The sequence below is a fragment of the Periophthalmus magnuspinnatus genome, chromosome 22 (assembly GCF_009829125.3).
Source record: "Periophthalmus magnuspinnatus isolate fPerMag1 chromosome 22, fPerMag1.2.pri, whole genome shotgun sequence".
NCBI classification, from domain to species: Eukaryota; Metazoa; Chordata; class Actinopteri; order Gobiiformes; family Gobiidae; genus Periophthalmus; species Periophthalmus magnuspinnatus.
In genome coordinates this window covers 18,479,258-18,504,154 of record NC_047147.1, presented here as the reverse complement: position 1 = coordinate 18,504,154, position 24,897 = coordinate 18,479,258, and the positions used below count along the sequence as shown (strand labels likewise).

The 24,897-nt window shown below is 42.2% G+C and overlaps 2 protein-coding genes across 5 annotated transcripts in view; both read left to right on the top strand.

Moving 5' to 3' along the window:
- crlf1a (cytokine receptor-like factor 1a) overlaps positions 1–24,897 on the top strand; it is a 227,773-nt gene that overhangs the window by 5,665 nt on the left and 197,211 nt on the right. Inside the window, exons 2-9 of one of the 3 annotated variants that reach the window (XR_008649196.1) lie at positions 596–874; positions 1,719–1,848; positions 2,255–2,424; positions 6,076–6,233; positions 10,493–10,567; positions 12,222–12,315; positions 14,673–14,854; positions 14,952–15,086. Coding sequence is in view for 2 of the 3 variants with exons in the window: in XM_033988221.2 (XP_033844112.1) it covers positions 596–874; positions 1,719–1,848; positions 2,255–2,424; positions 6,076–6,233; positions 10,493–10,567; positions 12,222–12,315; positions 14,673–14,854; positions 14,952–14,975 (1,112 nt within the window). In the remaining variant the exon portion in view is untranslated. Of the gene's footprint in view, positions 1–595; positions 875–1,718; positions 1,849–2,254; positions 2,425–6,075; positions 6,234–10,492; positions 10,568–12,221; positions 12,316–14,672; positions 14,859–14,951; positions 15,998–24,897 lie in introns of those variants that run through there. The other 2 variants (XM_033988221.2, XM_033988223.2) reach the window with 2 other exon arrangements.
- Positions 16,907–24,347, top strand: odf3l2a (outer dense fiber of sperm tails 3-like 2a). 2 transcript variants are annotated; one of them, XM_033987754.2, is made up of 6 exons: positions 16,907–16,995; positions 18,530–18,635; positions 19,991–20,101; positions 21,257–21,370; positions 23,269–23,410; positions 24,002–24,347. In XM_033987754.2, exons 2-6 carry the CDS (start codon positions 18,587–18,589, stop codon positions 24,345–24,347), a joined length of 762 nt encoding a protein of 253 aa, XP_033843645.1. In that variant the 5' UTR covers positions 16,907–16,995; positions 18,530–18,586. The 2 variants fall into 2 exon arrangements, with proteins under 2 accessions (XP_033843645.1, XP_055086892.1); XM_055230917.1 differs by having other exon boundaries at positions 16,913–16,995; positions 18,524–18,635.

Below are 24,897 nucleotides of genomic sequence, written 5' to 3'. Positions count from 1 at the left end.
CTCATATCACGCTCACTTTGTTCTTATTGTTCTCCCTCTGAATCACATGAGGCCGCAGAATATAGCAGGCCATAAATTTGATGTTGGAGCTATAAATCTTATGTAAACTGACAACCAACATAATTGTGCCACTAATATTTATGATCATAAGGCCTTATACGGAAATGATCTTTAAATGTCACTGAACAGCTGAGAGGAAGCCCTCAGACATGAATGTGATGAATGTGATATGGTCGTCTTGTTGTGTGTATGATAGACTATCTACAGACCAGGATGTTCAACTGCTGAGATAAAAGAATACAAATTCTTTGCCTATAGTCCTGTGTCTTTGGCGTGCTCTGATCATGACAATGGAGAAATACTACTATTAATCTTCCCAAATACAAATAGGCCAAATGTATTTTAAGCAGGGAAATGACATGTTTGCGTCAAACAGTCACATTGAGAGGAGGGACAGTTTGAAATGATCCAGGCTCTGTTGGTTGTATAGGCTACTCCATTTTAAGATATGGACATTCATATGGTGTGAGATGGCAGGAGACTGTGTGGAAGAGCAGTGCTTAAACCTCAGTGACATGTGCGTCTCTGTGTCCAGATATGGCTTCCATCTATCCCCAGGATCCTGTCCTGCGCATGGGCTCCAACCTGACGGCCAGCTGCTGGGTGCACCCTGAGCTGGGGGTGCATGCCAGCTCTCTGTTCTGGACCCTGAACGGCCAGCCTCTGGCCAGCTCTCTGTACAGAGTGCTCAGCCCCAACAACCTCAGTGTGACGCTGGTAGGACTCAACGCTTCCAGCCAAAAGTCTGGTGACAACCTGGTGTGTCACAACCACAAGGGCCACATCCTGGCCGGCTCCTGCCTCTACGTCGGCAGTAAGTCTAGTCTGACCGGAGCATGATCTACTCACTCAATCCCACACTGTATGGTAGGGTGCATGAGCTCTGCTGAAGTCTGCTGTAGACTGTACTGTGATGGTCTGGACACATAGAGGATGAGAATGTCCTAGGTGTGAGCTCCAGAGGGGATCTGAGGTGTACCAGGACAGACAAAGCCCTGTGCGGCAGGGCTGCTGTGGCTGTATGTTGTTTAGTTTGTGCCCTCAGCTCCTCTGTGAGGGGCCTCTGCAGTGTCACTGCTAGGACCACCTGTGTGGTCCATTACTCGCTCTATCACTCATCAGCTATATGCCTGACATGTGCATACACCCACGCACACTTGAACCTGTGTTCCCCTGTAGACAGCATTGCATAATACATTCCTGTTTTTCCAAAAGTAAGACATTGGCTTTTTGTTCTGTTATAACTTCTGTCATTTTCTGTATTCTCTTTATACACCACACAAAACACACTTGTGATGTGGCTCCTAACCTAGAAGTCACTGTTGAGTTACTTTACACTTGTGTGGCCCCAGAGGGCACCACACAGGGAGTGTTCCCATAAAGTAAGTTCAGAGCAAAGAGGTACATGTAATAGCAGCCCTCCTCTGCTGGTGTTAGGAAGCCTGTGTTCTGACACATAATCAGTGCTAGCAGGGGCCTGTGCCACAGGCACACAGCGAGCTATTGGGTCATCATTTCCACATCTTTTGTCATTCTACTATAACTAACAATATTAACTATTCTGGTCTCCCTTAAATATCCTGCATACCTAAAATGCTTTAGACATACAGCTGAGCTGAGAGCATAGCTCTAATTCCTGCCTTGTTTTCTCTTTGCAGTGCCTCCACAGAAGCCAATGGCTCTGACCTGCTGGTCCAGGAACACCAAAGACCTAACCTGCAGCTGGGCCCCAGGGGGAAGAGGAGAGACCAACATCAGCACACACTACACCCTGAAGTACAAGCGCAGGTACAACTCACTACACTCAAGTACAGGTACAGTTACACTACACCCTCAAGTACTGGTACAGGTTTTATTCTTCTCCATTATATTTATTTTATCATGTGAAATATTCCCAAAACATAAAATAAACTGAAGGAGCTGGACAGAGAAGAACATATCGAATCATAGCCCGATCTCTTTGGCAGACAACACTTAGAGAAATCATGTAGGGGGCCAGAGGGTAAAGCCTATTGTTCATAGCAAGTTAAACTTTATGAGAAAACCAGTATTTCATTTGGAATCAATCTGATGTGAGGAATGGCTTTCACATGGGCTGTAATCAGGAGGGGGCTGACTACATTTATGGCATCAGAGCATTGTCCTCTGTGGTTAGAGACATACAGACAGTGCTTTGTGCTTTGTGCTGCTGCAGGTGGTACGATGAGGAGAAGAAGTGTGAGGACTACAGCGTAGGCCAGCCCTACTCCTGTCGCATCACCAGAGACCTGTACCTGTTCACACCCTATGAGATCTGGGTGGAGGCCTCCAACCAGCTGGGCTGGGAAGTGTCTGATGTGCTCACTCTGGACATCCTAGACGTGGGTGAGTACAGGAACTCACCTTTGACCTTTGATCTCTGTGTTACTGAAGGCTTAGTAACGTGTGTTAGAGCAGCCTCAGGCTCAGGTTGGGCACCAGCCAAACAACAAAGACATGCCAGATTTACAACGCTATTATTATCTACTATCCTAATCTTACAAATTTGGCTGACCCCAACCAAAATAAACAGAATGCTTTCAACCTAAAATGAAGACCATTAAAGGCTTAAATGGAAAATGCAGCTCTATGACCAAAATCAGTCTGTTCCCTTTTAAAGCATTGACTTTGAGCTGCTTCTTGCCAGTGTAGACTGGTTTGTGCTCACTGAACAGTGAGACTTCTCTCTTTATATCCCCAAATCCCCTTCATTCAGTCCAAACACATGTAGGCACTCACACACCTCAGGTGGACACATGCACACAGGGTTCTGTGGAGTGGGAATGTTTCTCACTGATCCTTAACCTAATCCCTCTCTCGCTCTCTCGGCCGCTCACATCCTGAGACACTGGGGCACTCTCTGGGCTTTGAGGCTTTAGGACTTGGAGCTGAAATAACACAAGATGATGAGCTTGGAAATGTTCACCTGATTCTCTTGTAACACGCTCAGCCAGACAGGCCATATAAAGGCTGTCCCAGTGTCCAGCAGGCACTATATGCAGTGTGCATGTATGTATGCAGCACCTCCTGTGTCACACACCTGTTCACACAGCCGCGGGGCAGGGCCGGTCTCTCTCTCACTGGAGGAGGATTGTTTTGGAGTCCCGTTGCCCGGTCGTTCTCCTTTCACTGTTACCACAACAGGCCGTAAAGCTCCTCTCAGCAGCAGCCACACCTGGGCAGGCTGAGTCACCCTCCACACAAGCAAAGGAGCCGGAAACACCTCCAGCCTCACATTCCACCCGGAGAAACTAGAGGCAACACGAAGCTCTGTTGATACTCGGATGACACAACGCCTGCTCATCCCCGGAACCAAACGTCATCTAACAACAACCAAACAACAGCCTCACAACATTTACAAGTGTGTGGGAGGAGAGAGAGACTTTACCAGGAAGCACTCCTGTGATGCAGAGGATGCTTCTGTGAATCATCAGACCCACGCATATACAGCTACTGCTTATATCACTACAGGCATTACCTATTGCCATGCTTTGGCATGCACCCGCCCACTCTTCTCCATTCAAGGTCTCATAGTATACTTTTTTATCATTTCTTATATTTTCTTAATAAAATAAAATACTCCAATCCCCAATGTTGGCAGCAGAGGGCATCAGCCACCTAGAACCTGTTATCTATACATCAACATTTTATAAAGTTACAAAAGGATCAAAATGAATTTTTGCAGTCAGTACCAATATTTGTCTTTATGTTGTTGCTAATAAACAATATTTGATAATATTAATATTTTTCAATCCCCGGCCCACAAATTACAGAAAAGCTGTTTTTAAGGTCACTGATATATTTTTCCCTAAAAAATGTAACTTCTAACTGATCGCGTGAACAAACAGCCTGACAGATCCGGGAGCCGATATCACCACTGATATATCTCCCATCTTAGTGTTGTGTAATCAAATCAAGCTATTTTAATCGAGATCAAGATTACAAAATTTCTAATCATTAGTTATCACTTGAGGTTTTTTTAATTGGAAAGTCCACAGCCAGTCCAGTAAAAGCATGTAGTTTGGACTTCAGTCTATATTGTTTTGTGCTCATATTATAAAACTGAAAATATATTATTGTTATGTTTTTAATAAGACAAATTAAAAAAACAACTGTGGCACTTTTTTATCATATTGCCCAGCTCTAGGTGCCATCCCTCTCCGAAACTATTACTAAAAGTCACATAAAGCAAAATACCTCATATACTTTAAATGTACAGCGCATACTAACACAACACTGTCAGTCGCCTCCATTTGAGCCCCATCACACTGACATACGGTCCTTTTTGACATAGACGTGGTTTAATTAGATTTATTAAAGTCAGTAGTACAATAGTTTGTTATCTTTACATCCCTCCTCTCCCCAAACCATAACCTCGGGGGGCGAGCCATGTTTGTTTACCACTGAGCCACGACATCACAAAAAGCTCCTCTCTCGATATTGAAACGATCTCAAAGAAAGTTAAAATAATGATCTGCCAGTGCATGTTTGTTTGTTCAGAGAGATAATTGTTGTCAGATGAAGTGGTCCTCTGCTCTCACAAATCAAGTCTCCCAACCGCAGCCCGGCCCTCACTGCTCCTCCGCATAGAGACATTAGCCCTGATGCCCTCCCGGGGAAAGTAGACGGATGACTTGACCTCCCCGTGTGACCTTAGCGCAGAGAGAGGAGCCCCGAGCTGTTAGTTTTGTACTCAGGATGGGAAAGTTAATCCGGGCCATGTGTAGATGTGGACACTCAGGAGAGGGGCTAGCTAGCTGAGGATGGATGGGAGAAGGAGTTAAGTGCTTTTGACTACATCTGCAGTTCTAGCATTAGCCTGCGGTGTGAAAGGGAGTTGGTTTGTGTAATTGTTCTGGCATATTTTAAACATTTTCTCTGAATATTTAGCTGTAATTACGTTGGAGTAGATTATGGAAGTCAAATTTTTATATGATTGTGAAATATCAATGTAATGATTCAACTAGCTCACTGTTTAGATCAGTAAACAGTACAGGATTTATCATTCAATACACGCACAATGGAATAAAAAAGAAAAAATACTAGGTGAAAAATTGGAACATCTGAGCCAAATGTTACATAATTTACTACCATTTAATATTGATTGCATTTCTCTGCACTGCCAGCTCAGTCCTTGCTATGTTGGCCTACGTCATCAGATGTATAATACTGATAAAACACAAGTATAGCCATATTTTATTTCATGGACTAAATACATCCATATGTTCATATATTAAATAAAGTTTTGTAGACTTTCATATGGTTGTGTACAGTTCAGGATGCATGGCTCTGGTGCTGACAGGATTCCAGCCCATCTCTGAATTTCACATGACCACTTATTGACATATTGTTCACTTATTATATAAATTAAGTCAATCATGAGAAGAAACCTTTATTCACCCAAAAAGGTTTCCATTCGTGAACCATTTTTGTGTTTGTTTTTTTCTTTTGCATAACCATATAGTAACATAGTGGCACAAGTGGGCACTGTGAGCACAGAGCTGCATTTAAAAGAATATACTTTGGATTCTGAACAAACATAATGATCACAGGGAAGAACCTTAAACCCACTGTATGTAACTTTTTGCCAAAGATCCTTTTCATTTTGGGCCTGTGAGCGAGCTTGCATCTCCATAAACCTGACTCCTATGTGGCCTGCTTGTTTCCATTTTCCTTTGTCTATAATCTTCCACAGTATGGCATAAAACTTATTTACCTCCGTGCAGAATGTTCATGGAATCATGCAGGTGCAACCTCCAGAAAGTTACATACTGTACATTTAAGTAAAATATAGTGAATATACTACTGTAGTTATACGAGTGTGTGATTGAGTTATTGTGTTTGATAGATGGATATAAAGAGCTTCTACAACAGGCCTGAACACATTGACCCATTGACTTGTACACCTACACACCATAACACACATGTCAACCTAGAAAACTCCTTTTGTAACCCATTCCCTTGTGTTTACCCCACCTTCCTCCTTCTCCAATACAGTGACCACCGACCCCCCCTCCGGAGTGACGGTCAGCCGCGTGGGGCAGTTGGAGGACCAGCTCAGTGTGCGCTGGGAGGCTCCGCCCGCTCTCAAAGACTTCCTGTTCCAGGCCAAATACCAGATCCGCTACAGACTGGAGGACAGCCAAGACTGGAAGGTAACTGACAAGCGCGGCTTCAATTCACAAAACAGAACCATTGTCTACACCACTCTACACTCTCATCCCATAACCCAGCCTGCGCCGCGTTCCAGATGGGCCTCAAAAAGCAAAATAAAACTCGGATAATTAGTCATATGGCCGGAATAGCTGGGAATCGCACTAGCAAGTGTGAATGGATGGATCTATAGAAAATCCAGGCACGCATATGGGGATTTGTCTGTGTCCTGTGGGTAACATGAAGACTGTGGGGTAATTATTAAAGGGGAAGTCCGCACATGGATTTAACAGCCAAATCAGGTGGCAGGGGGGCTATGGAGAGACACAAAAAATGAGGGATTGCTGCTAATTGCTTGTGCATATGTAAAAGGTATTCAGTACTGAGACTTACAGTTGTTACAGTTACTTTTGCACTTAAATGACCTGATTTTTACTCTCGTAGAAATGTCACAAACAGAACTAGTTCATTTTAAATGGATTGCAGTGCTCCAACGTTATTCCTCACTTACCTTATGCATTCAGACCATCCTAATTATTCACCCTGATGACTTTATAAGTGCTTTTCATAACTATCAGAGACCAGAGCAGAGAACAATTAGCATGCTAACACACACTTGCTGCTTACAAGACAATAAAACGCTTTATAATTAAATGCAGACAGTACACAGTGAACTTATTTTGACCTCAAGAGCTGCTTATGCAATGTATTTGTACTGGGGCAAGACCGGTTTTGCACAAATACAAAGGGGAAACGATTGGGTGTATGGCCTTTAACTTATTAAATTAATCACATTTTCCAATATGTTGGCAGTGAAATGTAACATGGATTTTTTTCAGCTAAATAAAAAGCTGCACCTCTTCAATACTTGGTACTAGATAAGTCTGATTTTGTAATTTCGTCTCTTGAGTTTTGTTTTCAGTAATTTTAACATTTCATTCATAGAAATTATTTACTCATAGCAATAATCGAAACTGTACGTATATAGCACTTTTTAAAACAACAGTTACAAAGTGCTTTTATACCATCCCAGAGAATAAACCAAAATACTTCCTCCATAGAAAAAAATATGTCCAGCTAAGAAAAAATAAAAAAATTGATTGAGTTTTAGAGAATTACTATAATTTAAGCCCATAACAAATGCTAATGCTGTAGAGACAATAAAACTAACAAAAGCATTCACGCCACTCTACACAAACTTGAACAAAAAAGGTGTCCCAGCTGTGATCAAATGTTTTCCCTCAGTGTTTGAGATTGTCTCATTGTAAAAACAACAATTTACAGCTTTTCCGATGTTAGTTTAATCACAACCACCACTCAATTCAAACTTCATTACAGTGCGTTTTAAATATCCCCAAGCTTTGTTAAATCGCATCGCCATGGCAACAGCACCGTAAGTGTATTATGACTCGAGTCGAGTGGGCACGGCCGGGCGAAGTGGACTTGTATCCGAGTGCGCTTTTAGGGGCTAGCTGGTGAAAACAGGCCATTCGGAGAAACAAAACTGCCCTAATCATGAGGTCATACTCTGGAACGCGGGGATCCATCTCAGCTGTTAATGTCTTCAATATGTCCGTAAAGTCGCGGCTAACGCACACTTCACGTCGTTAGCTAGCCCGAATGCCTGTAATTTCCCGGCCCCGCTCTGGGTTGGATGTGCTCTTAACAAGTGTTTACATTGCACATGCCAGAAAAAGACTCCGACCTATTAGCGCGGTTATTAACTGCAGAGAGAGGGAGAGAGAGAGAGCACTTTGTTTGGGCGAGTACCTGTTCCCTCCTTCCGCTCTGTATGTGTGCGCAGTAACACATTTCCGCCACAGGGCACACTGGGAAACGCAGCGTATTTTGGGTAAACACGCTGATCAAACAGTATGGCGGCAGGATGGATGGACATATGTGAGACTGGTGATGTGTGTGCGCTCTCTCTCTCTCTCTCTCTCTCTCTGTGCACTCTTTCTCTCTCTCTCTGTCTGTGCTCTCTCTGTGTGTGTGTGCTTTCTCTCTCTCTCTCTGTGTGTGCACTTTCTCTCTCTGTGCACTCTCTCTCCTTCTGTGGACTTTTTCTCTCTCTCTCCGTCTGTGTGTGCTCTCTCTCTGTGTGCACTCTTTCTCTCCCTCTCTCTTCTGTGTGCTTTCTCTCTCTCTCTCTCTGTGTGCACTTTCTTTCTCTGTGCACTCTCTCTCCCTCTGTGCACTCTTTCTCTCTCTCTCCGTCTGTGTGTGCTCTCTCTCTGTGCAGGCTTTCTCTCCCTCTCCCTTCTGTGTGTGCTTTCTTCCTCTCTCTGTGTGTGTGTGCTTTTTTCACTCCGTGCACTCTCTCTCTCTCTCTGTGCTCTCTCTCTCTCTCTGTGTGCTATACTGAGGAGCGCTCTCTCTCTTTCTGTCTCTTTCCCTCTCCCTGTCTTTCTTCATGTGTAGAGATGCACTGATCCAATACTGATTTTGATACCTTTAAATTTCTGCTGATGACTGTTATCACACGATACCGGTGCAGAGACTGAAAACTGCATTTTATTTCCTTAACAGAAAAATAAAATAAGACAAAACTGATCCAAATGTGTTATGTAGCTGTTATTTATTTCTCTGTCTCTCCATCTATCTGTCTGTCTGTCTAAAACTCAAACATTATGCAGCTTTGTGGACCAACTAAAACCAGTAAACAGTCTTATTACATAATTTTTTAGGCCCAACCAGGATTTCGGGAGAAACCAATATCTCTGTGTTGTATTAAGTAGCTCTCTGTCGCTCTGTGTGCTCTTTCACTCTCTTGTTGTATTGTCTCTTTGTGTGCGCTCTCCCTCTCTCTCTGTGTTGTACTGAGCTCTCTCTCTCTGCCCCCCTCTATCTCTCTGTGTGCTATACTGTGCTCTCTTTCTCTCTGTCTCTCTCTCTCTCTCTCTGTGTGTGTGCTATACTGCACTCTCTCTCTCTCTCTCTCTCTCTCTTGCTGTGTATGTGTTGTATTAAGGAGCTCTGTGTTTGTGTGTGTGCTGTACTTAGCTCTCTCCCTCTGTGTGTGTGTTATACTGTCTATCTCTCTCTCTCTGTCTCTCTCTGTGTGTGCTGTACTGAGGTCTCTCTCTCTCTCTCTGTGTGTTGTAATAAGGAGCTCTCTCTCTCTCTCTGTGTGTTGTATTAAGGAGCTCTCTCTCTCTGTGTGCGTGTGCTATACTGCTCTCTCTCTTTTTCTATCTCTCTCTCTCTCTCTCTCTCTGTGTTGTATTAAGGAGCTGTGTGTGTGTGTTGTATTAAGAAGCTCTCTCTGTGTGTTGTACTGTCTCTCTCTCTCTGTGTTGTACTGTCTCTCTCTCTCTGTGTTGTACTGTCTCTCTCTCTCTCTGTGTTGTACTGTCTCTCTCTCTGTGCTATACTGTGCTCTCTCTCTCTCTTTCTGTCTCTCTATGTGTGCTGTATTGAGCTCTCTCTGTGTGTGTGTGTTGTATTAAAGAGCTCTCTCTCTGTGTGTGCTATCTCTCTCTCTCTCTCTGTGCGCTGTCTCTCTGTGTGTGTGTGCTGTCTCTCTCTCTCTTTCTGTCTCTCTATGTGCTGTATTGAGCTCTCTCTCTCTCTCTGTGTGTGTGTGTGTGTGTTGTATTAAGGAACGCTCTCTCTGTGTGTGTGCTGTCTCTCTCTCTTTCTGTCTCTCTATGTGTGCTGTATTGAGCTCTCTCTCTGTGTGTGTGTGTGTGTGTGTATGTATGTTGTATTAAAGAGCTCCCTCTCTCTCTGTGTGCTGTCTCTCTCTGTGTGTGTGTGCTGTCTCTCTCTCTCTTTCTGTCTCTCTATGTGTGCTGTATTGAGCTCTCTCTGTGTGTGTGTGTGTGTTGTATTAAAGAGCTCTCTCTCTCTCTGTGTGCTGTCTCTCTCTCTCTCTGTGTGTATGTTGTATTAAAGAGCTCTCTCTCCCTCTCTCTCTGTGTGCTGTCTCTCTCTCTGTGTGTGTGCTGTCTTTCTCTCTCTGTCTGTCTCTCTATGTGTGCTGTATTGAGCTCTCTCTCTCTCTCTCTGTGTGTGTGTGTTGTATTAAAGAGCTCTCTCTCTCTCTCTGTGTGCTGTCTCTCTCTCTCTCTCTGTGTGTATGTTGTATTAAAGAGCTCTCACTCCCTCTCTCTCTGTGTGCTGTCTCTCTCTCTCTGTGTGTGCTGTCTCTCTCTCTCTTTCTGTCTCTCTATGTGTGCTGTATTGAGCTCTCTCTCTCTCTCTGTGTGTGTGTGTGTTGTATTAAAGAACTCTCTCTCTCTGTCTTTGTGTGCTTTAGGTCATAGAAGATGTGGGGAACCAGACTTCGTGCCGACTGGCTGGACTCCGACCGGGAACAGTCTACTTTGTCCAAGTATGTATGAAAAGTATGTTGGCGCGCTGCTGTTCTGTCACACTGTTCAGTCGACTTAGAGGAGCCAAACTCCAGTTAAGAGTTTAAATGTAGTGTTAGACTCACCATCAGGAGTCTGCCAGGAGAATGTCATTTTAAATACCAACAAGTCCAAAAGGCTGTCAGTCCTCAGGGTTTACAGAGGAAGTTATATTTCAAATACGCACTTTTGTATTGAGGTAATGTGAGCGCTGCCTCCAAATACAGAAGCAGATTATCTTACTAACAAATATAAACCTGCCAATTAATTGATTTGACCTTCTTGTGATTAGTTTGATTCTGTCCAATAGACTGTCATGAGTTATGCTGCAGGATAAGTGCCAGGACGTGTCAGTCTGCCCCGGGGCAGCTGCTGACGCACAACAGTGAACCTGCCCTGATCACTACCAATTGGACATATTTTTGGAGCAAAAACAACCTCAAAATTCTTGTAACAGGAGAACAAAAGGTCTACATTTTGAGCTTTTGTTAAAGGTCCAACACAAATTTCCATCAGTAAACGTCAAAGTCATTTTATTCTTTACACCGCCCGCTTGTCTATATTTAGAAGATATTTACGTACCTGGAATATTCCACAGTACAGCATTATACACATCTATCATGCTTAACTGTAAGATGACCTAGTGGCATCACCTGCTTCAGATAGATAAGTTAAATGCCAAAAGTTGCATAGTGCACCTTTAAAATTGATGTATTTAAAGTAATTTATTCAGATTTTTTTGTATTCATACACTTTTTTGAATTAAGAAAAAAAAACACATGAGCTCTCTTCTTTTGTAGATTCTTTAAATATAACATGCCCTGTTTGATTCATATCTACAGTATTACAGAGTGTTACACATTGCTGCCCTCAGTCCACTTGTAGCTCCATCTGTGAGACCAGGGCAGCAGACGAGGAGATCAGACAGTCTTTTTGACATGTGTCTGTAGTCCTCCTTCCGGACACCAACATGTGGGGGACACTCAGCCCTATTAAACGTACAGCAGCAGTTCACTTAGATCCACCATGAGAGAAATCACTTGTCTCTCAAGTTATTAAACTCATCTTTGTTCAATAACATTACATAGCGGCCAATCTTTCAACAACAATACCGGATCTGTGCGTCCATGACAGTTTTAACTTTTTAACTTTTCAAAAATATGTTTCGCATGAGGTTAAAAAAACCTATTGTTTGTTAGTTCTGCTATAGTAATGAGGATTCTGGTGTCCATATGTCCAGATAATGAGTATGTAATGTAATGTAATGTCTGGTGGCGCGTTCAGGTGCGATATAAACATAGGAGCATCCACGGCTCTTGCAAAGCTGTTTTTTGTTTTTTTTTTAAATCAAAATGTTTACTGTTTGTGTGTGTTTTAGCACTAATTTTGGTAGAATAGAAGAGTTATCTACGCTGAAAATATGGACAGTTTAGAGTTAGTCCTACCTTAGTCCTGGTTTAGACCTGGTTCAGTCCTGGTTTAGTCTTACTTTAGTCTAATTTAGTCCTACTTTAGTCCTGCCTTAGTCTTGTTTTTTTTATTCTACCGTAACAAACCAGGTTTCGATCTGGTGTCCATGTGTCCAGATAATGAGCTTTGCATCTAATGAAACGTAATATCTGGTGGTGCGTTCAGGTGCGCTGTAACCCTGTGGGCATCTACGGCTCTCGCAAAGCTGGCATCTGGAGTGAGTGGAGTCATCCGACTGCAGCCTCCACCCCGCAGACTGGTGAGATCATCACTGGCTCTAACACAATGATTTTCAAATGTTGGGTTGTGTTGATGGATGGATAAGTGTTTTAGAGTTTAGTCCTGGTTTAGTTCTGGTTTAGTGCTGGTTGAACCTTTTTTCATCCTGGTTTGGTCCTGGTTTAGTCCTGGTTTAGTCCTAGTTTAGTTCCACTTTAGTTATAGTTTAGTGTAAATGTTATCCTAGTTTTGTCCTGTTTGGTCTTGGGTCAATTCTGCTCGAGTCCTGGTGGTCCAGTCCTTGTCTAATCCTGGTTCGGTCCTGGTTTAGTCCTGGTTCAGTCCTTGTCTAGTCCTGGTCCAGTCCTTGTCTAATCCTGGTTCGGTCCTGGTTTAGTCCTGGTTCAATCCTTGTCTAGTCCTGGTTCAGTCCTTTTTTAATCCTGGTTCGGTCCTGGTTTAGTCCTGGTTCAGTCCTTGTCTAGTCCTGGTTCGGTCCTTGTCTAGTCCTGGTTTGGTCCTGGTCTAGTCCTTGTTCAGTCCTGGTCTAGTCCTTGTTCAGTCCTGATCTAGTCCTTGTTCAGTCCTGGTCTAGTCCTGGTTCGGTCCTGGTTCAGTCCTTGTCTAGTCCTGGTTCAGTCCTGGTCTAGTCCTGGTTTAGCCCTGGTCTAGTCCTTGTTCAGTCCTTGTCTAGTCCTGGTTCGGTCCTGGTTCAGTCCTGGTCCAGTCCTGGTCTAGTCCTGGTTCGGTCCTTGTCTAGTCCTGGTTCGGTCCTGGTTCGGTCCTGGCCTAGACCTGGTTCGGTCCTGGCCTAGACCTGGTTCGGTCCTGGCCTAGTCCTGGTTCAGTCCTGGTCTAGACCTGGCCTAGTCCTGGTTCAGTCCTGGTCTAGACCTGGTCTAGTCCCGGTTCAGTCCTGGTCTAGACCTGGTCTAGTTCCGTTTCAGTCCTGGTTCAGTCCTGGTCTAGTCCCGGTTCAGTCCTGGTCTAGACCTGTTCACTGTTTTCCATCTGGCTGAATGGCACGGCCCATGTCTCTGCTCTTTTTTGATGAGAAAGCCCCTCACACAGGCCCAGATTCTCTGTGGCAGATGCTCTGGTCGAATCCAAATAAATCAAAGTAAATCCTAAACCAAACATTCTGTGTATGTAATGTTTGGTAGCAGTAGGCTTACACAAATCACTTCAACATGGAATATTCTGCTAATCAATAACAAAGCTCCATGTTGTGCTGATGAAGAGGAGGAGGCTGCTATGGAACAGAACAGTGAATAATACAAAAACAGTATATTAAGTTTTGTTACATAACTGTATGCTTGTACCCGGGGTGTACCAAGTATTAGCTTGAACACATCTTAGTGACAAGCGTAAGCCTTTTGTTGTAGTCTCTGAAGTTGCTTATAGTTACAGAAACTATAAGATTTAGATTTTAAAGCTGAAGATCACTACACGTTGTCTTCATCTGATTAGAAAACATTTTATTTATTGCAAACTTGAGCTATGAGCCGTGTTAGTATATAACATTTTAGGGTGAGAGCTGATTGACTGGGTGGTCCAAGGCAAGGCAAGTTTATTTGTATAGCACAATTCATACACAAGGTAATTCAAAGTGCTTTACAGAATAAGAAAGACATTAAAATCACACAAATCAAAACATAAATAATCACAAATAATCATCATAAAATTACCATTAAAAGAGAAGAGTGCAGAATAAAAACCTTTCAGTCATATACACAGCTAAACAGAACCGTTTTGAGCCTGGATTTAAATATTGTCAAAGTAGCCTGTTTCATTTTCAGTCTGAAAAAGCAGTTCTGAAGCTGTATTAGTGGCCGAATAAGTCTCGCATGTGAATATGATGTGCCTCAGGGTTTGTGAAGGTTTGTAAATTTAAATTCATACTTCATTTTTCACAGTTTGTAAATCAGGTACAGCGGCTTAAAATCTTTTACATTGAGCTAATTGCGTCCCCAAATGTGAGTTAAACCTGTTTAGATCACGTGTAGCTGTTACTGATAATAATTCTAATGCTGATTTATTCTCAATGCCAAAAACTTTGGACATGATGACCAGGCTGTTTATGTTATAATTTGGTGTTCTGGATTTCAAGATGATCCTGTCAGTAAGCAGAATAAGTCACACATGAGTCTCTCTTTGGGTTTAAATACTTGGTTTAAACCTGAATGGTCACTACCTAAACCCCAGCACCTGCAGCCAATTATTACTCAGTGCTAGTGCAGCCTCTGTAGCTCAGTGAGTGAATTCTGGAGGTTCTGAGAAAAACGTGTATGTTTATGTTAAAATACATTTAAAAAAAATAGCCCATACCATGAGTTTTTTTCTGTTTACATCCCTAATACTTACATTACCTTCTCTCTCCTCTCTCTTTCCTCTCAGTGATCCTAAGCGGCTCGTGCGACTCCAAATCCAGCGCCGACTCTAACTCCACTCTGCGCCGCGAGCTGAAGCAGTTCTTCGGGTGGGTGCGCAAACACGCCTACGGGTGCAGCAGCATGTCCATGAAGATGTACGACCAGTGGAGGGGGCTCATGCAGAAGTCGCACAAAACTCGCAACCAGGTAGGTAAGCATCGCTACGGCAACGCAACAACAACAACAACACTGGTTTAATTAACACAAAACGTAGACGCCAATTTGTCATTTTTTTATGTTTTAGGTTCTACAAGGGGATAAGTCATAGCGTGGGATTTCGGATGGACGAAACAACAAAAAAGACTTATTTTTTGGAACGAATTTTTCGCCTGGATTGCGTTCAGCTCGGTGGATACGGAGGTGGACATTTGGTTTGCTAGTGCCACGAGGTCTAGCAAAGAGACACTTGAAATGAGTGTAAGCTAGCAAAGCAAAGACAATGCTACCAGCCAGAGGGAAATAAGAAGAGCTCTTGGACTCATAGCGCCCTCTTCTGTTTGGGATGGCGTAGTTCAAACTCAAGTAAAAATGGGAGTGACTGATGCAATGCCTTTATTTTTGTACTGAGCTCAAACAACGTATTTAAAACTGTGTAAAAGTTTTGTAATGCTTAAATTATGTTAAAAACGTTAGCTGACTGAAGGCCTATTCAACAGTTCATTGTACATTTCTTATGCTGTGTGAGGAGTTATATAAATAGTCCATTGTATTTTGTATCAGTGATATATTTTTATTTATTATGTATTGTCGTGTATATACTTGTATCAACTGTTTGAATGTGTAAAAGACAAAAGTTCATTTCATATGTTGTTTAATAATATCTGCATTAGGGCTGCAACGATTAAATGGAGTAATAGTGAGAAGTACTGAAAATGTGTACTCAAGTAAAAGTACAGAGACACGGCAAAAAAATGTACAGCTTCCAAATTTGTACTCTAGTAAAAGTAAAAAGTACACATGAAAAATACTAGTTAATTTTAGATTTATAACAGCATTTTAGATCAGCATTCTTAACGATGGATGTAGTCATTTTAAACCACAATTTGAATATTCTCTGTTCAATCAGAGCAGCAAATGCAGTGACGTTTATTTGTAGGATTAGAAAGGAGCAGATACAACAGTGAGACAGATATGGATTGGGATCATTGGGACTTGTGCTGTACTCTTTACTCGTATGATTTTAAATGCAACAAATTAAAATGACATGGTTAGAATTTTAATCAAGTACAAGTACAGGTTTAAAAATGTACTAAAAAAAGTATAACTACCCCAAAAATCTTCTCAATTACAGTAATGTGAGTATTTGTAATAGTAGTTGGCTATTGGAAAAAGAAGTATTGCTCACTAGTCCACTACTAAAACAACATTATTGCAGCTCTAATCTGCTCATAGTCTGGTTAGCTCTATGCAGTATGGGGTTGAACAAGCTTGGAAAAATACCTAATTTTTCTGACAAATGTTGCAATTGTGGTTAGATTTGAGGTTTGAGATGAAAACCAGATTCAGTTCACATTTAGCACAGTTTGGAGGAAGAGTAAAATCTGAGACATGGCCTTAAATATTTTTGAGAAACAACTCAAATGTAAACTACACATAATGACCTAATAGAGAAGGATTATTCATATTATATTATTTAAAAAAAACTGCTGGCTTTGTGTTATTTCCTTCCAAATATGATTCACTTTGCAGCCAAACTACACAGCTCACGTTCTAAACTAAAAAATGCATAAAATGCTGACAATAAGGATTCGCTGTCTCCGTTTTGGCACCACTTTATAATAACTACACCTTAAATCCGCTGTACCTGATGTGAAAAACAGAACTAGTTCATTTTAAACGGTTTGCAGTGGTCCAAAGCTATACCTCACTTATAGTTTGGTCGGTAACTAATAACAACTAGCATGCAAACACACACTTTCTGATTATCGGACAATAAAATGCTTTATAATTATGCAGACAGTAACAGCTTAATTAATTATTTTTTTTATATCCACAAGCACCTGTACTTTTTCATGTTTAGACCTGCCCCAATAATTTTTAATAACGATAATATTTGCTCTTCTAAACAGCTGTGTATTTATTTAAGATTAAAGTGTACAGTTGTGGCCACCGGGTGTCGCTCTTCTGTTACAAACCCGCACACTTCCGCCCAGCGCGCGCGTTAACGTGACACCCGCGCGCTCATTAGACTGCACGGTGTCCGAGCATAATGAGAAACTTCCAGAAGGACTCCGGTGTCTGGTGGGTAAATCTTGGGCCGGTGACAGCAGCCCGTGGCCCGTGATGCGGTGAGGAGGAGACTCGATAGTGTGTTTTAATATTTAACAATGCGTCGGGCTGAGAGGGAGGAAGAGGAGGAAGAGGAGGAGGAGGAGGAGGCCCGCTTTAGTTACATGTGTGTGAGGGGGGGAGGATGCACGTGGAGAAGGGGAGGAGGGAGCGAAGAGGGGAGGGAAAGAGGAGGAGGAGGGAGAGGAGAGGAGAGGGGGGGAATGAGGAGGATGGGAGGAGAGAAATGGAGGAGAGGGTGAGAAGGGGGCGAGTAGGGGAGGAAGAGGTGGGGGTAGGAGTAAGAGTGGGAGGAGGAGGGGGGAAAGAGGGAGAAGGAGGGGAGGAAGGGAAGAAAGGAGAAGGAGGGGGGTAGGAGAAGGGGAGGCGGAGGATGGGGGGAAGAGGAGGAGGCGGGGAGGAAGGGAGGAGGACAGGGTGGGAAGGAGGGGAGGAAGAGGTGGGGGTAGAAGGAAAGTGGGAGGAGGAGGGGGAAAAGAGGAGGAGAACGGGAGGACATTCTTCCACTTCTGTTCCTCTTAAGTAGCTTTGGTGACGGGCTCCCCCATGTTAAAGGTAAACTGTGTAACTTGAGAGGAAATGTTTAAATATTACTTTGCCTGGAATGCTCCGCAGTACGGCATTAAACATATCCAATCTCGCGTTTATTCAGTTGCAAAAAAAAAATCCTTGGAGGGGTCGCCTCTCCACAGATCTTCCCTGTAACTTGGCTTAGTTTCTTCATCTGCTTGTCTTCATGGAGATAAGTGTGTGTACATGGTTGTTGTTTCTTTGGCTATAATTTTCCACAGTATGGCATAAAACATATCTACTGAGAATGTTCCAAAGTATGGTTTTACATTTCTATTTCCATGAAATCAGGTGATGAGCAACCTTCAGAAAGTTTATTTTTGGATGAAATTTTGAAATTATTTTGTTTGTTTTGTATTTATTTTACAGCCCATTTCACCTGCTTGACTTCAAGTACCTGGAAAACCCAAAATATCAAAGTTAAAATAGCATTGCAGTATTTTAGTATTCACGTTTTTATATCATATTCCAGTTTCACTTTAATTTTACTTTCCTTAATTCACAACATAATCCGGCGTATCCCAATACTACACTAGTACTTAGCAACAGTTTATGTTGTCAGATGTGTTTAACCTTACCACGCATTGTTTTGGTAATTACCACGACAACTCCACTTGCATTTTTAACCATGTCCACTTCTGTTATTAGCCATATGAGCTGAGAATAAGTGCCTCACCAAACACTCCTGGTTAACGTGTCGTAACACAACGCCAGGGAATAGAATATCACACCGCAATTTCAAATATTCACATTTCAAACTTTCATATTATTTTTTATTTTTGTCTATATAAGTCATTTAAGGCTTCTACTTTTCACTGTCCCGACTTTACCCAGCAGCGGGGAGAGCGTCGTTGTGGTTTAGCCCCTTGTTGAATACTGGGTTTCTTTTACTTGTGGTCATTCATAATTTAGCCTCCCCACGCTGAGAGCCGCACTGAAAAAAAATGTTCTTTTAAGTGACAGGAACACAAAGAGAAGGGGACAGAAGAGGAGAGGAAGAGAAGAGAAGAGGAGAGAGGGATGGAGGAAGTGGTGAAGAAGCGGCCAATCATATCTGCACGGGAGCGAGGTGAGTGCGAGCGCGATGTTTGGTCATAATAATGTCGTCTTCATATGGATTGTATTAAAATGTAATTCGACTTCGGACTGTGTTTGGAATTAGCCCGTAAACAAAGCAGAGGAAATGAAAGGGTAACCAGAGGAAATAAGCTCTGTGTAATAGGGAGGGACTGGGTGGGCTGCGCACAATGAAAAAAAGTATTTACAGTATTTATTTCAAGTTTTAGCTCGGAAAATGTGTTGTGTTAGTAGTTGGTTGTTGAGTTTTCAGAATGGGGCAAGAGACAGTATTCCTCTCCTATGTTTATATCATTTTATTGTGTTTTTATGTGAAATATTTAAAGGGAAATGCATAAATGTTGAACCTGATTATTCAATGCAGAAAACGGCGCATTTAAAGCTACAATATGTAACCTTTTAACCAAAAATAGACAAAAAATTAAGCATTCCATCCAAAATTAAACATGCGTCTTTATTGTGAGCTGGCTTGCCTCTCCACAAACCTGACTCGTATTTGGCCTGGAGGAGGGCGTAATCCTGCAGCATTTCCTGTTTCCATGGAGATGCTATCATCTTCTACAGTATGGTATAAAACTGATCTATCTCCATGGAGAATGTTCTGAAGTGTGGTTTTAACTTTCTATTTCCATGGAATTGTGCAGGTGATGCTCTACCTTCAGAAAGTTACACAATGTTGCTTTACGAGGAAATGCACAAATGTTGAACTTGATTATACAATACAATACAGTAAAACATGTTTTTAAAAGTACTGTACCAGATTTTTACCGTTTTAAAAATGTGAAAAAAACAGAACTAGCTCATTTTAGACAGTTTGCAGTGGGCCAAAGTTCTTACTCACTTACCTCGTGCTTTCCGACCATCCTAACTATTTGCTACGATGAGTTTATAAGCTCTTTCCGAGATCGGTGCCAACTAGCATGCTAACGCCCACTGCCTGATTTTCTGACACTATAAAACTTTTTATAATTAGATGCAGTCGACAGCCGACTTATTTTGACGTCAAGAGCTGCTCATACAATGTGGCTGTACTGGGGCACGACAGATTTTGGTCAAATACATGGAAACATTAGGGTATTTAGGCCTTTAAATTAAACTGACAGCACTTTTGTTTATTTATGTGGACAGTGAAGACACTCAACTTTGTGCCAGTTTTTGTTTCTTGTGGATAGGCCCAGAAATGACAGGGATATTAACCATAAACCAGGTCAAAACATGTAGAATCCCACAGCTAAAATGCAGCTGAAAACCACAGTATAGAACAGCAGAACTACATGATGATGATGATTTCCTCTTGGTTTCAACAGACTCTAAATGTGATAACCAGGCTTCTGATCGTTTGCTCAGGTCCGGGGCCGGGTCGGTACGCTCTGCCTCCCACTGTGGGCTACATGAACCATGACTTCACCAAACCCTCCAGTCCTGCGTATACTTTCCACAGCCGGCAGAGCAGCGCCAGTGAGTCCACAATACTAGTACAGTACTACGCAAACTCTTTTCAAGATTAGTTCACATTAGTTTGGTAGAACATGGGCATCAGATAAAGTATAAAAGCAAAATTAGTTGCAAAAAGTATTAAAGGTAAAATTATAATCAAAAAGTCCAGCCTGTTTGTTCCTGAGTGGAATTCCACACTCCCAGTATATCTGCTGGAACTGGACATTCTTTACCGTGGTGAAGATCTCTCTAGTCCCTTATTATTGATACTTTGCAACTGATGTCATCAACATTCCTTGGGGGTGTGATGCTAACTGTAGGCACTGCTATGTCTGACACTTTGTTAAAGTTTTACAATGTAACCATAAAGAATTTTCCCTGCAGAACTACAACAGGTGAGCTGTTAAACAAGTCTCTCTCACATAAAATTACAGTCACAAGCGAGCAGTAGCCAGCAGTTTTTCAGTGAGTCACTCTCACCTTTTTGTTGAAAATCAAATGTAAACAGGACCATGAAGACTTGTATTGATCACAGAATCCTGAAAATGTGTCGTTTAAATCCATTTTGTAGTCTTTCTAACCCCTATCTTAAAACTGTTTTGATAGTGTTTGTTATCTGTGCATTGTGTCACCATGGTAACTCCTGAACATTCCACTATAGACATACATGTAGAACACCCCCAGTCTGAGGTCACTGCAAAGTATCAGTTATGCACTTGTACTGTCTATATTCATGCATGATCTTTTAAAAAATGCACTATGTAGCTTTTCTAGTAGAGGGGCCACATCTTGCTTCTTTCTATAAAGATATTACCTGAAATGTTCAACAGTGCGGAACATTCCAGCCAAAGCAATAACTCCACCGAGACAAGTAAGTGATGGACCCTCCTCCAAAAAAGTTACATTGAAATAGAGCTGTCAGAAGTCTACATATTGTACTGAAACAATTTTAGTTTTAAATTTTAATTAAAATATCTAAAATTATATCAACGTAAAGCAGGACATAGGAAACAGCTGGATAATAGGTGCATACTGTTGTTGTGTCCTTGGGCAAGACACTGCAACTGATGCATGTAGTTTAATCTAAAGTGCCCCATGGAAAATCTCTATATAAAAGTGATAATTTACTGTTGTTTAAATTATTATGACATAATTTTTACGGTTTTTATTTTGCAGTGGTGTCGGTTGACTCCAGCCCGGGGCCCAGGTACAGTGTGGACGCTCGGGTGACCCGGTTTGGGCGCATGCAGACCCCGTCCTACTCCATACTGGGCCGGGGGAGGCGCCTGGGTCAGAATGCTTTTACATTCTTAATGATGTTGATGATCACAAATATACTGATCTGTCTAACACCATACTGATCTGGAACAGCTCTCACTGACAGTCTGCAGGAAAAGACAGAACGTCCAGATGAATATGTTTGAATCTGATTGGTATCCAGTTGAGAGAGAAGCACTGACATTGTTCTCTCCACAAATGCACAAAGCACTTCCCTCTGCATGTTTTTCACAAACAGAACAGTATATTAAAAAATAGGCTGAAGTACGTCCATCTGCGTCACCATGTTTGTTCTGGTTCATTTGGGTACTTTGGCTTCTGCCAAATCACAATGCTGCTCTGTGATTGGTCTGGACCGCTGCTTAAGTGGACAATCACAACAGAGAGAGCCGGGACAGATGGTCATGAGTTCATTTTGCACACCAGGTTACTAACATTTTTCCTGCTCCTACTTCACTTACACACTTAAAGGTGCACTACATAACGTATAGTGGCATGTGTGGCACCTGCTTGTCACCGTGGAGATGTGATTGCTCTGCCTGCGGTGTTCACGGTATGACAGTAAACATATGTATTTCCATGGAGACAAGGATTAAAAACACTTGTAATTAAATAAATGCACAATAGATATTACTGTGCAACATTCCAGGCAAAGCAGTTACATCTCCATAGAGACAAGCACCTCTCCAGAAAAGTGACATAGTGCACCTTTAAAGTGACGTCATCCGAAACCCAACATAACCCCATCACCAAAGCTCACACTGCACCAGGCTTTAGCAGAAAAAGAGCTAGAGTTTTACATTAGACATGGTACAGAGAGCTGATGACAGGTACAGGATTTCATTAAAAACACGTACTACACGACACATTATCCACTGTGCTCTGCTGTAATATTGGCTGATTAGAACAGAGCAGAAGTGACCAAATGACACGTTTGACCTGACTGCCAGAGCGCAGAGACTGCCGCTGTCATAACACTGCATCAGATGACATGGGGTCGTTAGTGCTAATCATTGAACGAGGGGCAGCTTTGAAAAACAGGGAAAAGGACAAAGCAAAACTATGACTAAAAGGTTGGATGCTTTATAATTGGAGAAGATTTTATTCAATACATTTCTATGTCTATTACGTCTATGTCTTATTAATATTTATATTTTTGAACATATATTTTTAGTTCTGTTGAGGACTTTATGTTGTATTCAAGCTTCTGTGTTCAAGTAACTTCCCCTTTGGATCAGTTAAAGTGGAATGAAACACCAAATCCACTTTTTTGCTACTAAAATGGGTGCATGGTGTTTTAGTAGCATTATCTACTGTTCCTAGTCATTTTTGGAAGTTTTAGTACAAACTACGTACATTGGCAGCTTTGTGGTCAAAAACATGTGCTGGATTCAGTGACCTCTGTAATTTCCAGTAGTTGGTGACATTACGAGACACTGCCCTATTGTTTGAAGTACGGATACATCTTAGACCAACCACTCTGTTCTTATACCTCCTGACCCCGCCCCTCCTCCTCTTTCACTCTCTTCTTCAGTCCTCCAGGTACTGCCCAGTTTCGCAGCTCTATTTGAAATGTGGTTGTGGGCGGAGTTTAGGTGTTTAGTCTCATTTTAAGTTTGTCTAAGTGTAACTGTTGTTCAGTGTTTTGTATTTTATTTATTCCAGTTACATTGTGCCGTCATGCTAAGAAGAGACATTTGTTTAGTTTACCAGTAGATCTAAGACAGTAAAGAGTGAATACTGTTGTTGTGCCCATAAGCAAGACACTTCCTTGCTCAAGTATGTGAATACACTCTACTCCAAAACTTTACAAATATGTGGTTCTCGTCACCATTGAGTCTCATCGAGTTCTGCCAAGTCTTTACATAATTTAAGCTGCATTATTTAAAGTTGTACTCTTGACATTCCAGGTGAGCAGTCCCAGACTCCAGGCCCCGGTACCTACAGTCCAGAGAGGGCCCCACCAATGAACGCTCACCGCAGACCCCCCTCCTACACCATGAGCACCCGCACCCGCTACCGCACTGTGGATGACGTCCCTGCACCCAACAGGTACGAGCTGTAATGTCTCTTTCGGATCTGAATAGTCAGCACCTAAACCCAGCACCTGCAGACAGTTATGAATCAGTGTAAGTGCAGCCTCTGCAGCTCAGTGAGTGAATTCTGGAGGTTCTGAGCCTGTCCATATACTGAGAATGAGAAAAAAAAGGTGTGTGTGTGGGGTGTGTGTGTGTGTGTGTGTGTGTGTGTTCGTTCTATCTACAGGTTAAGGATCTGGTAACTCAGTCAGTCTCTTTTATCTTTTAAAACAGTAAGAGCTCACACTGTATTTCGTTTCACGACTTGAATTAGTTCCAAACAAGGGCTTAAATGTTCATTGAAACTTGTCTATGTTTGTCCTGCCACAAAGGTTCCACAGTAAGGCACTAAATCTGACTATCTCCATGGAGACAAGAAGTTGGCAGACCCCCTTGCAGAAAAGTTACATAGTATACTTAGGATTAAAAACATATTATCTCAAACTATCACGTGATCTTCAACACGTTCACAACCAGATCTTAACCAGAACTTACCTGGCCTTTACTCACTACTCCCAGCACCACTAAACACTCGACACCATTCCTTCTTCTTTCTTCTCTCCAGTTACGTCTTACCCAACTTACTTGGCAGCCAAGTGCCCCACAAACCGTCCACTGCCAGCTTCTCCTTCTCAGGCCGGAGGGTGGTGGGGGCCCCCTCTGAGGACCTTTCCAAGAGCCCGGGGCCGGCCAAATACAACAGCACCCACCCCGACGTCATGCACCGCCGCCAACCCTCCTTCTCCATGCAGCCGCGCACCCAAAGGCCCAACTACGCCTTCACTGTGCCCGGCCCAGGAGCCTACAGCCCAGAGAAGTTCTACCTGCACCTCCCCAAGAAGCCCGCGTTCACTATGGGTATACGGCACTCCGAGTTTGTTACGCCCCTAGTGGTGGATGTGGTCAAATGATGCTAGATTCATGTTACTATAGTATTTTTACATTTTGTTGTATGTATCGCTGCAATAAAGTTGTTGTTTTAAATAAAGCAAAAGGAATCGTTCAATATTTTAAAGGGCCCATGTTTTGCTAATTTTATACGATCTTATAGCCATGTTCTTTGGTAAGAGTAACGTTACTTCAAAATAATATTACTCAGGTAGGAGTAAAAAATAACTTAAGGAGTAACTCTCGGGACATAACGCGTGATTTATAATTTAAAGTTATGTAATGTAAGTGAAAGGACAAAATATTAAATAATACACAAAATCTGGTACTGATCAAATATATACCTGGAGTTGTGTTTTGTTTCATTCACACACGTTAATAATCCAGTTTGTTCAATAGCTCTCTCCAGAACAAAAAGCAGTCTGTTCTACTTTGTGACATCATCAGGTGGTCTTCCACGAAATGGCTTATCTGTATTAACGTCCGTTTAGCTTCATCAGACTCATTCAGTGCTCACATTACCTTGACCTAAATAGCAGTTGCTGTTGTTAGCTTGATTTAAACTGCTTTACC

Excerpts from the sequence above, each read along its gene's own strand:
- odf3l2a (XM_033987754.2), top strand. The coding sequence starts at position 18,587 with ATGGAGGAAGTGGTGAAGAAGCGGCCAATCATATCTGCACGGGAGCGA. Across the intron at positions 21,371-23,268 it reads GGGCCGGGGGAGGCGCCTGG|GTGAGCAGTCCCAGACTCCA; the intron begins GTCAGAATGCTT and ends TTGACATTCCAG. Across the intron at positions 23,411-24,001 it reads GACGTCCCTGCACCCAACAG|TTACGTCTTACCCAACTTAC; the intron begins GTACGAGCTGTA and ends TCTTCTCTCCAG.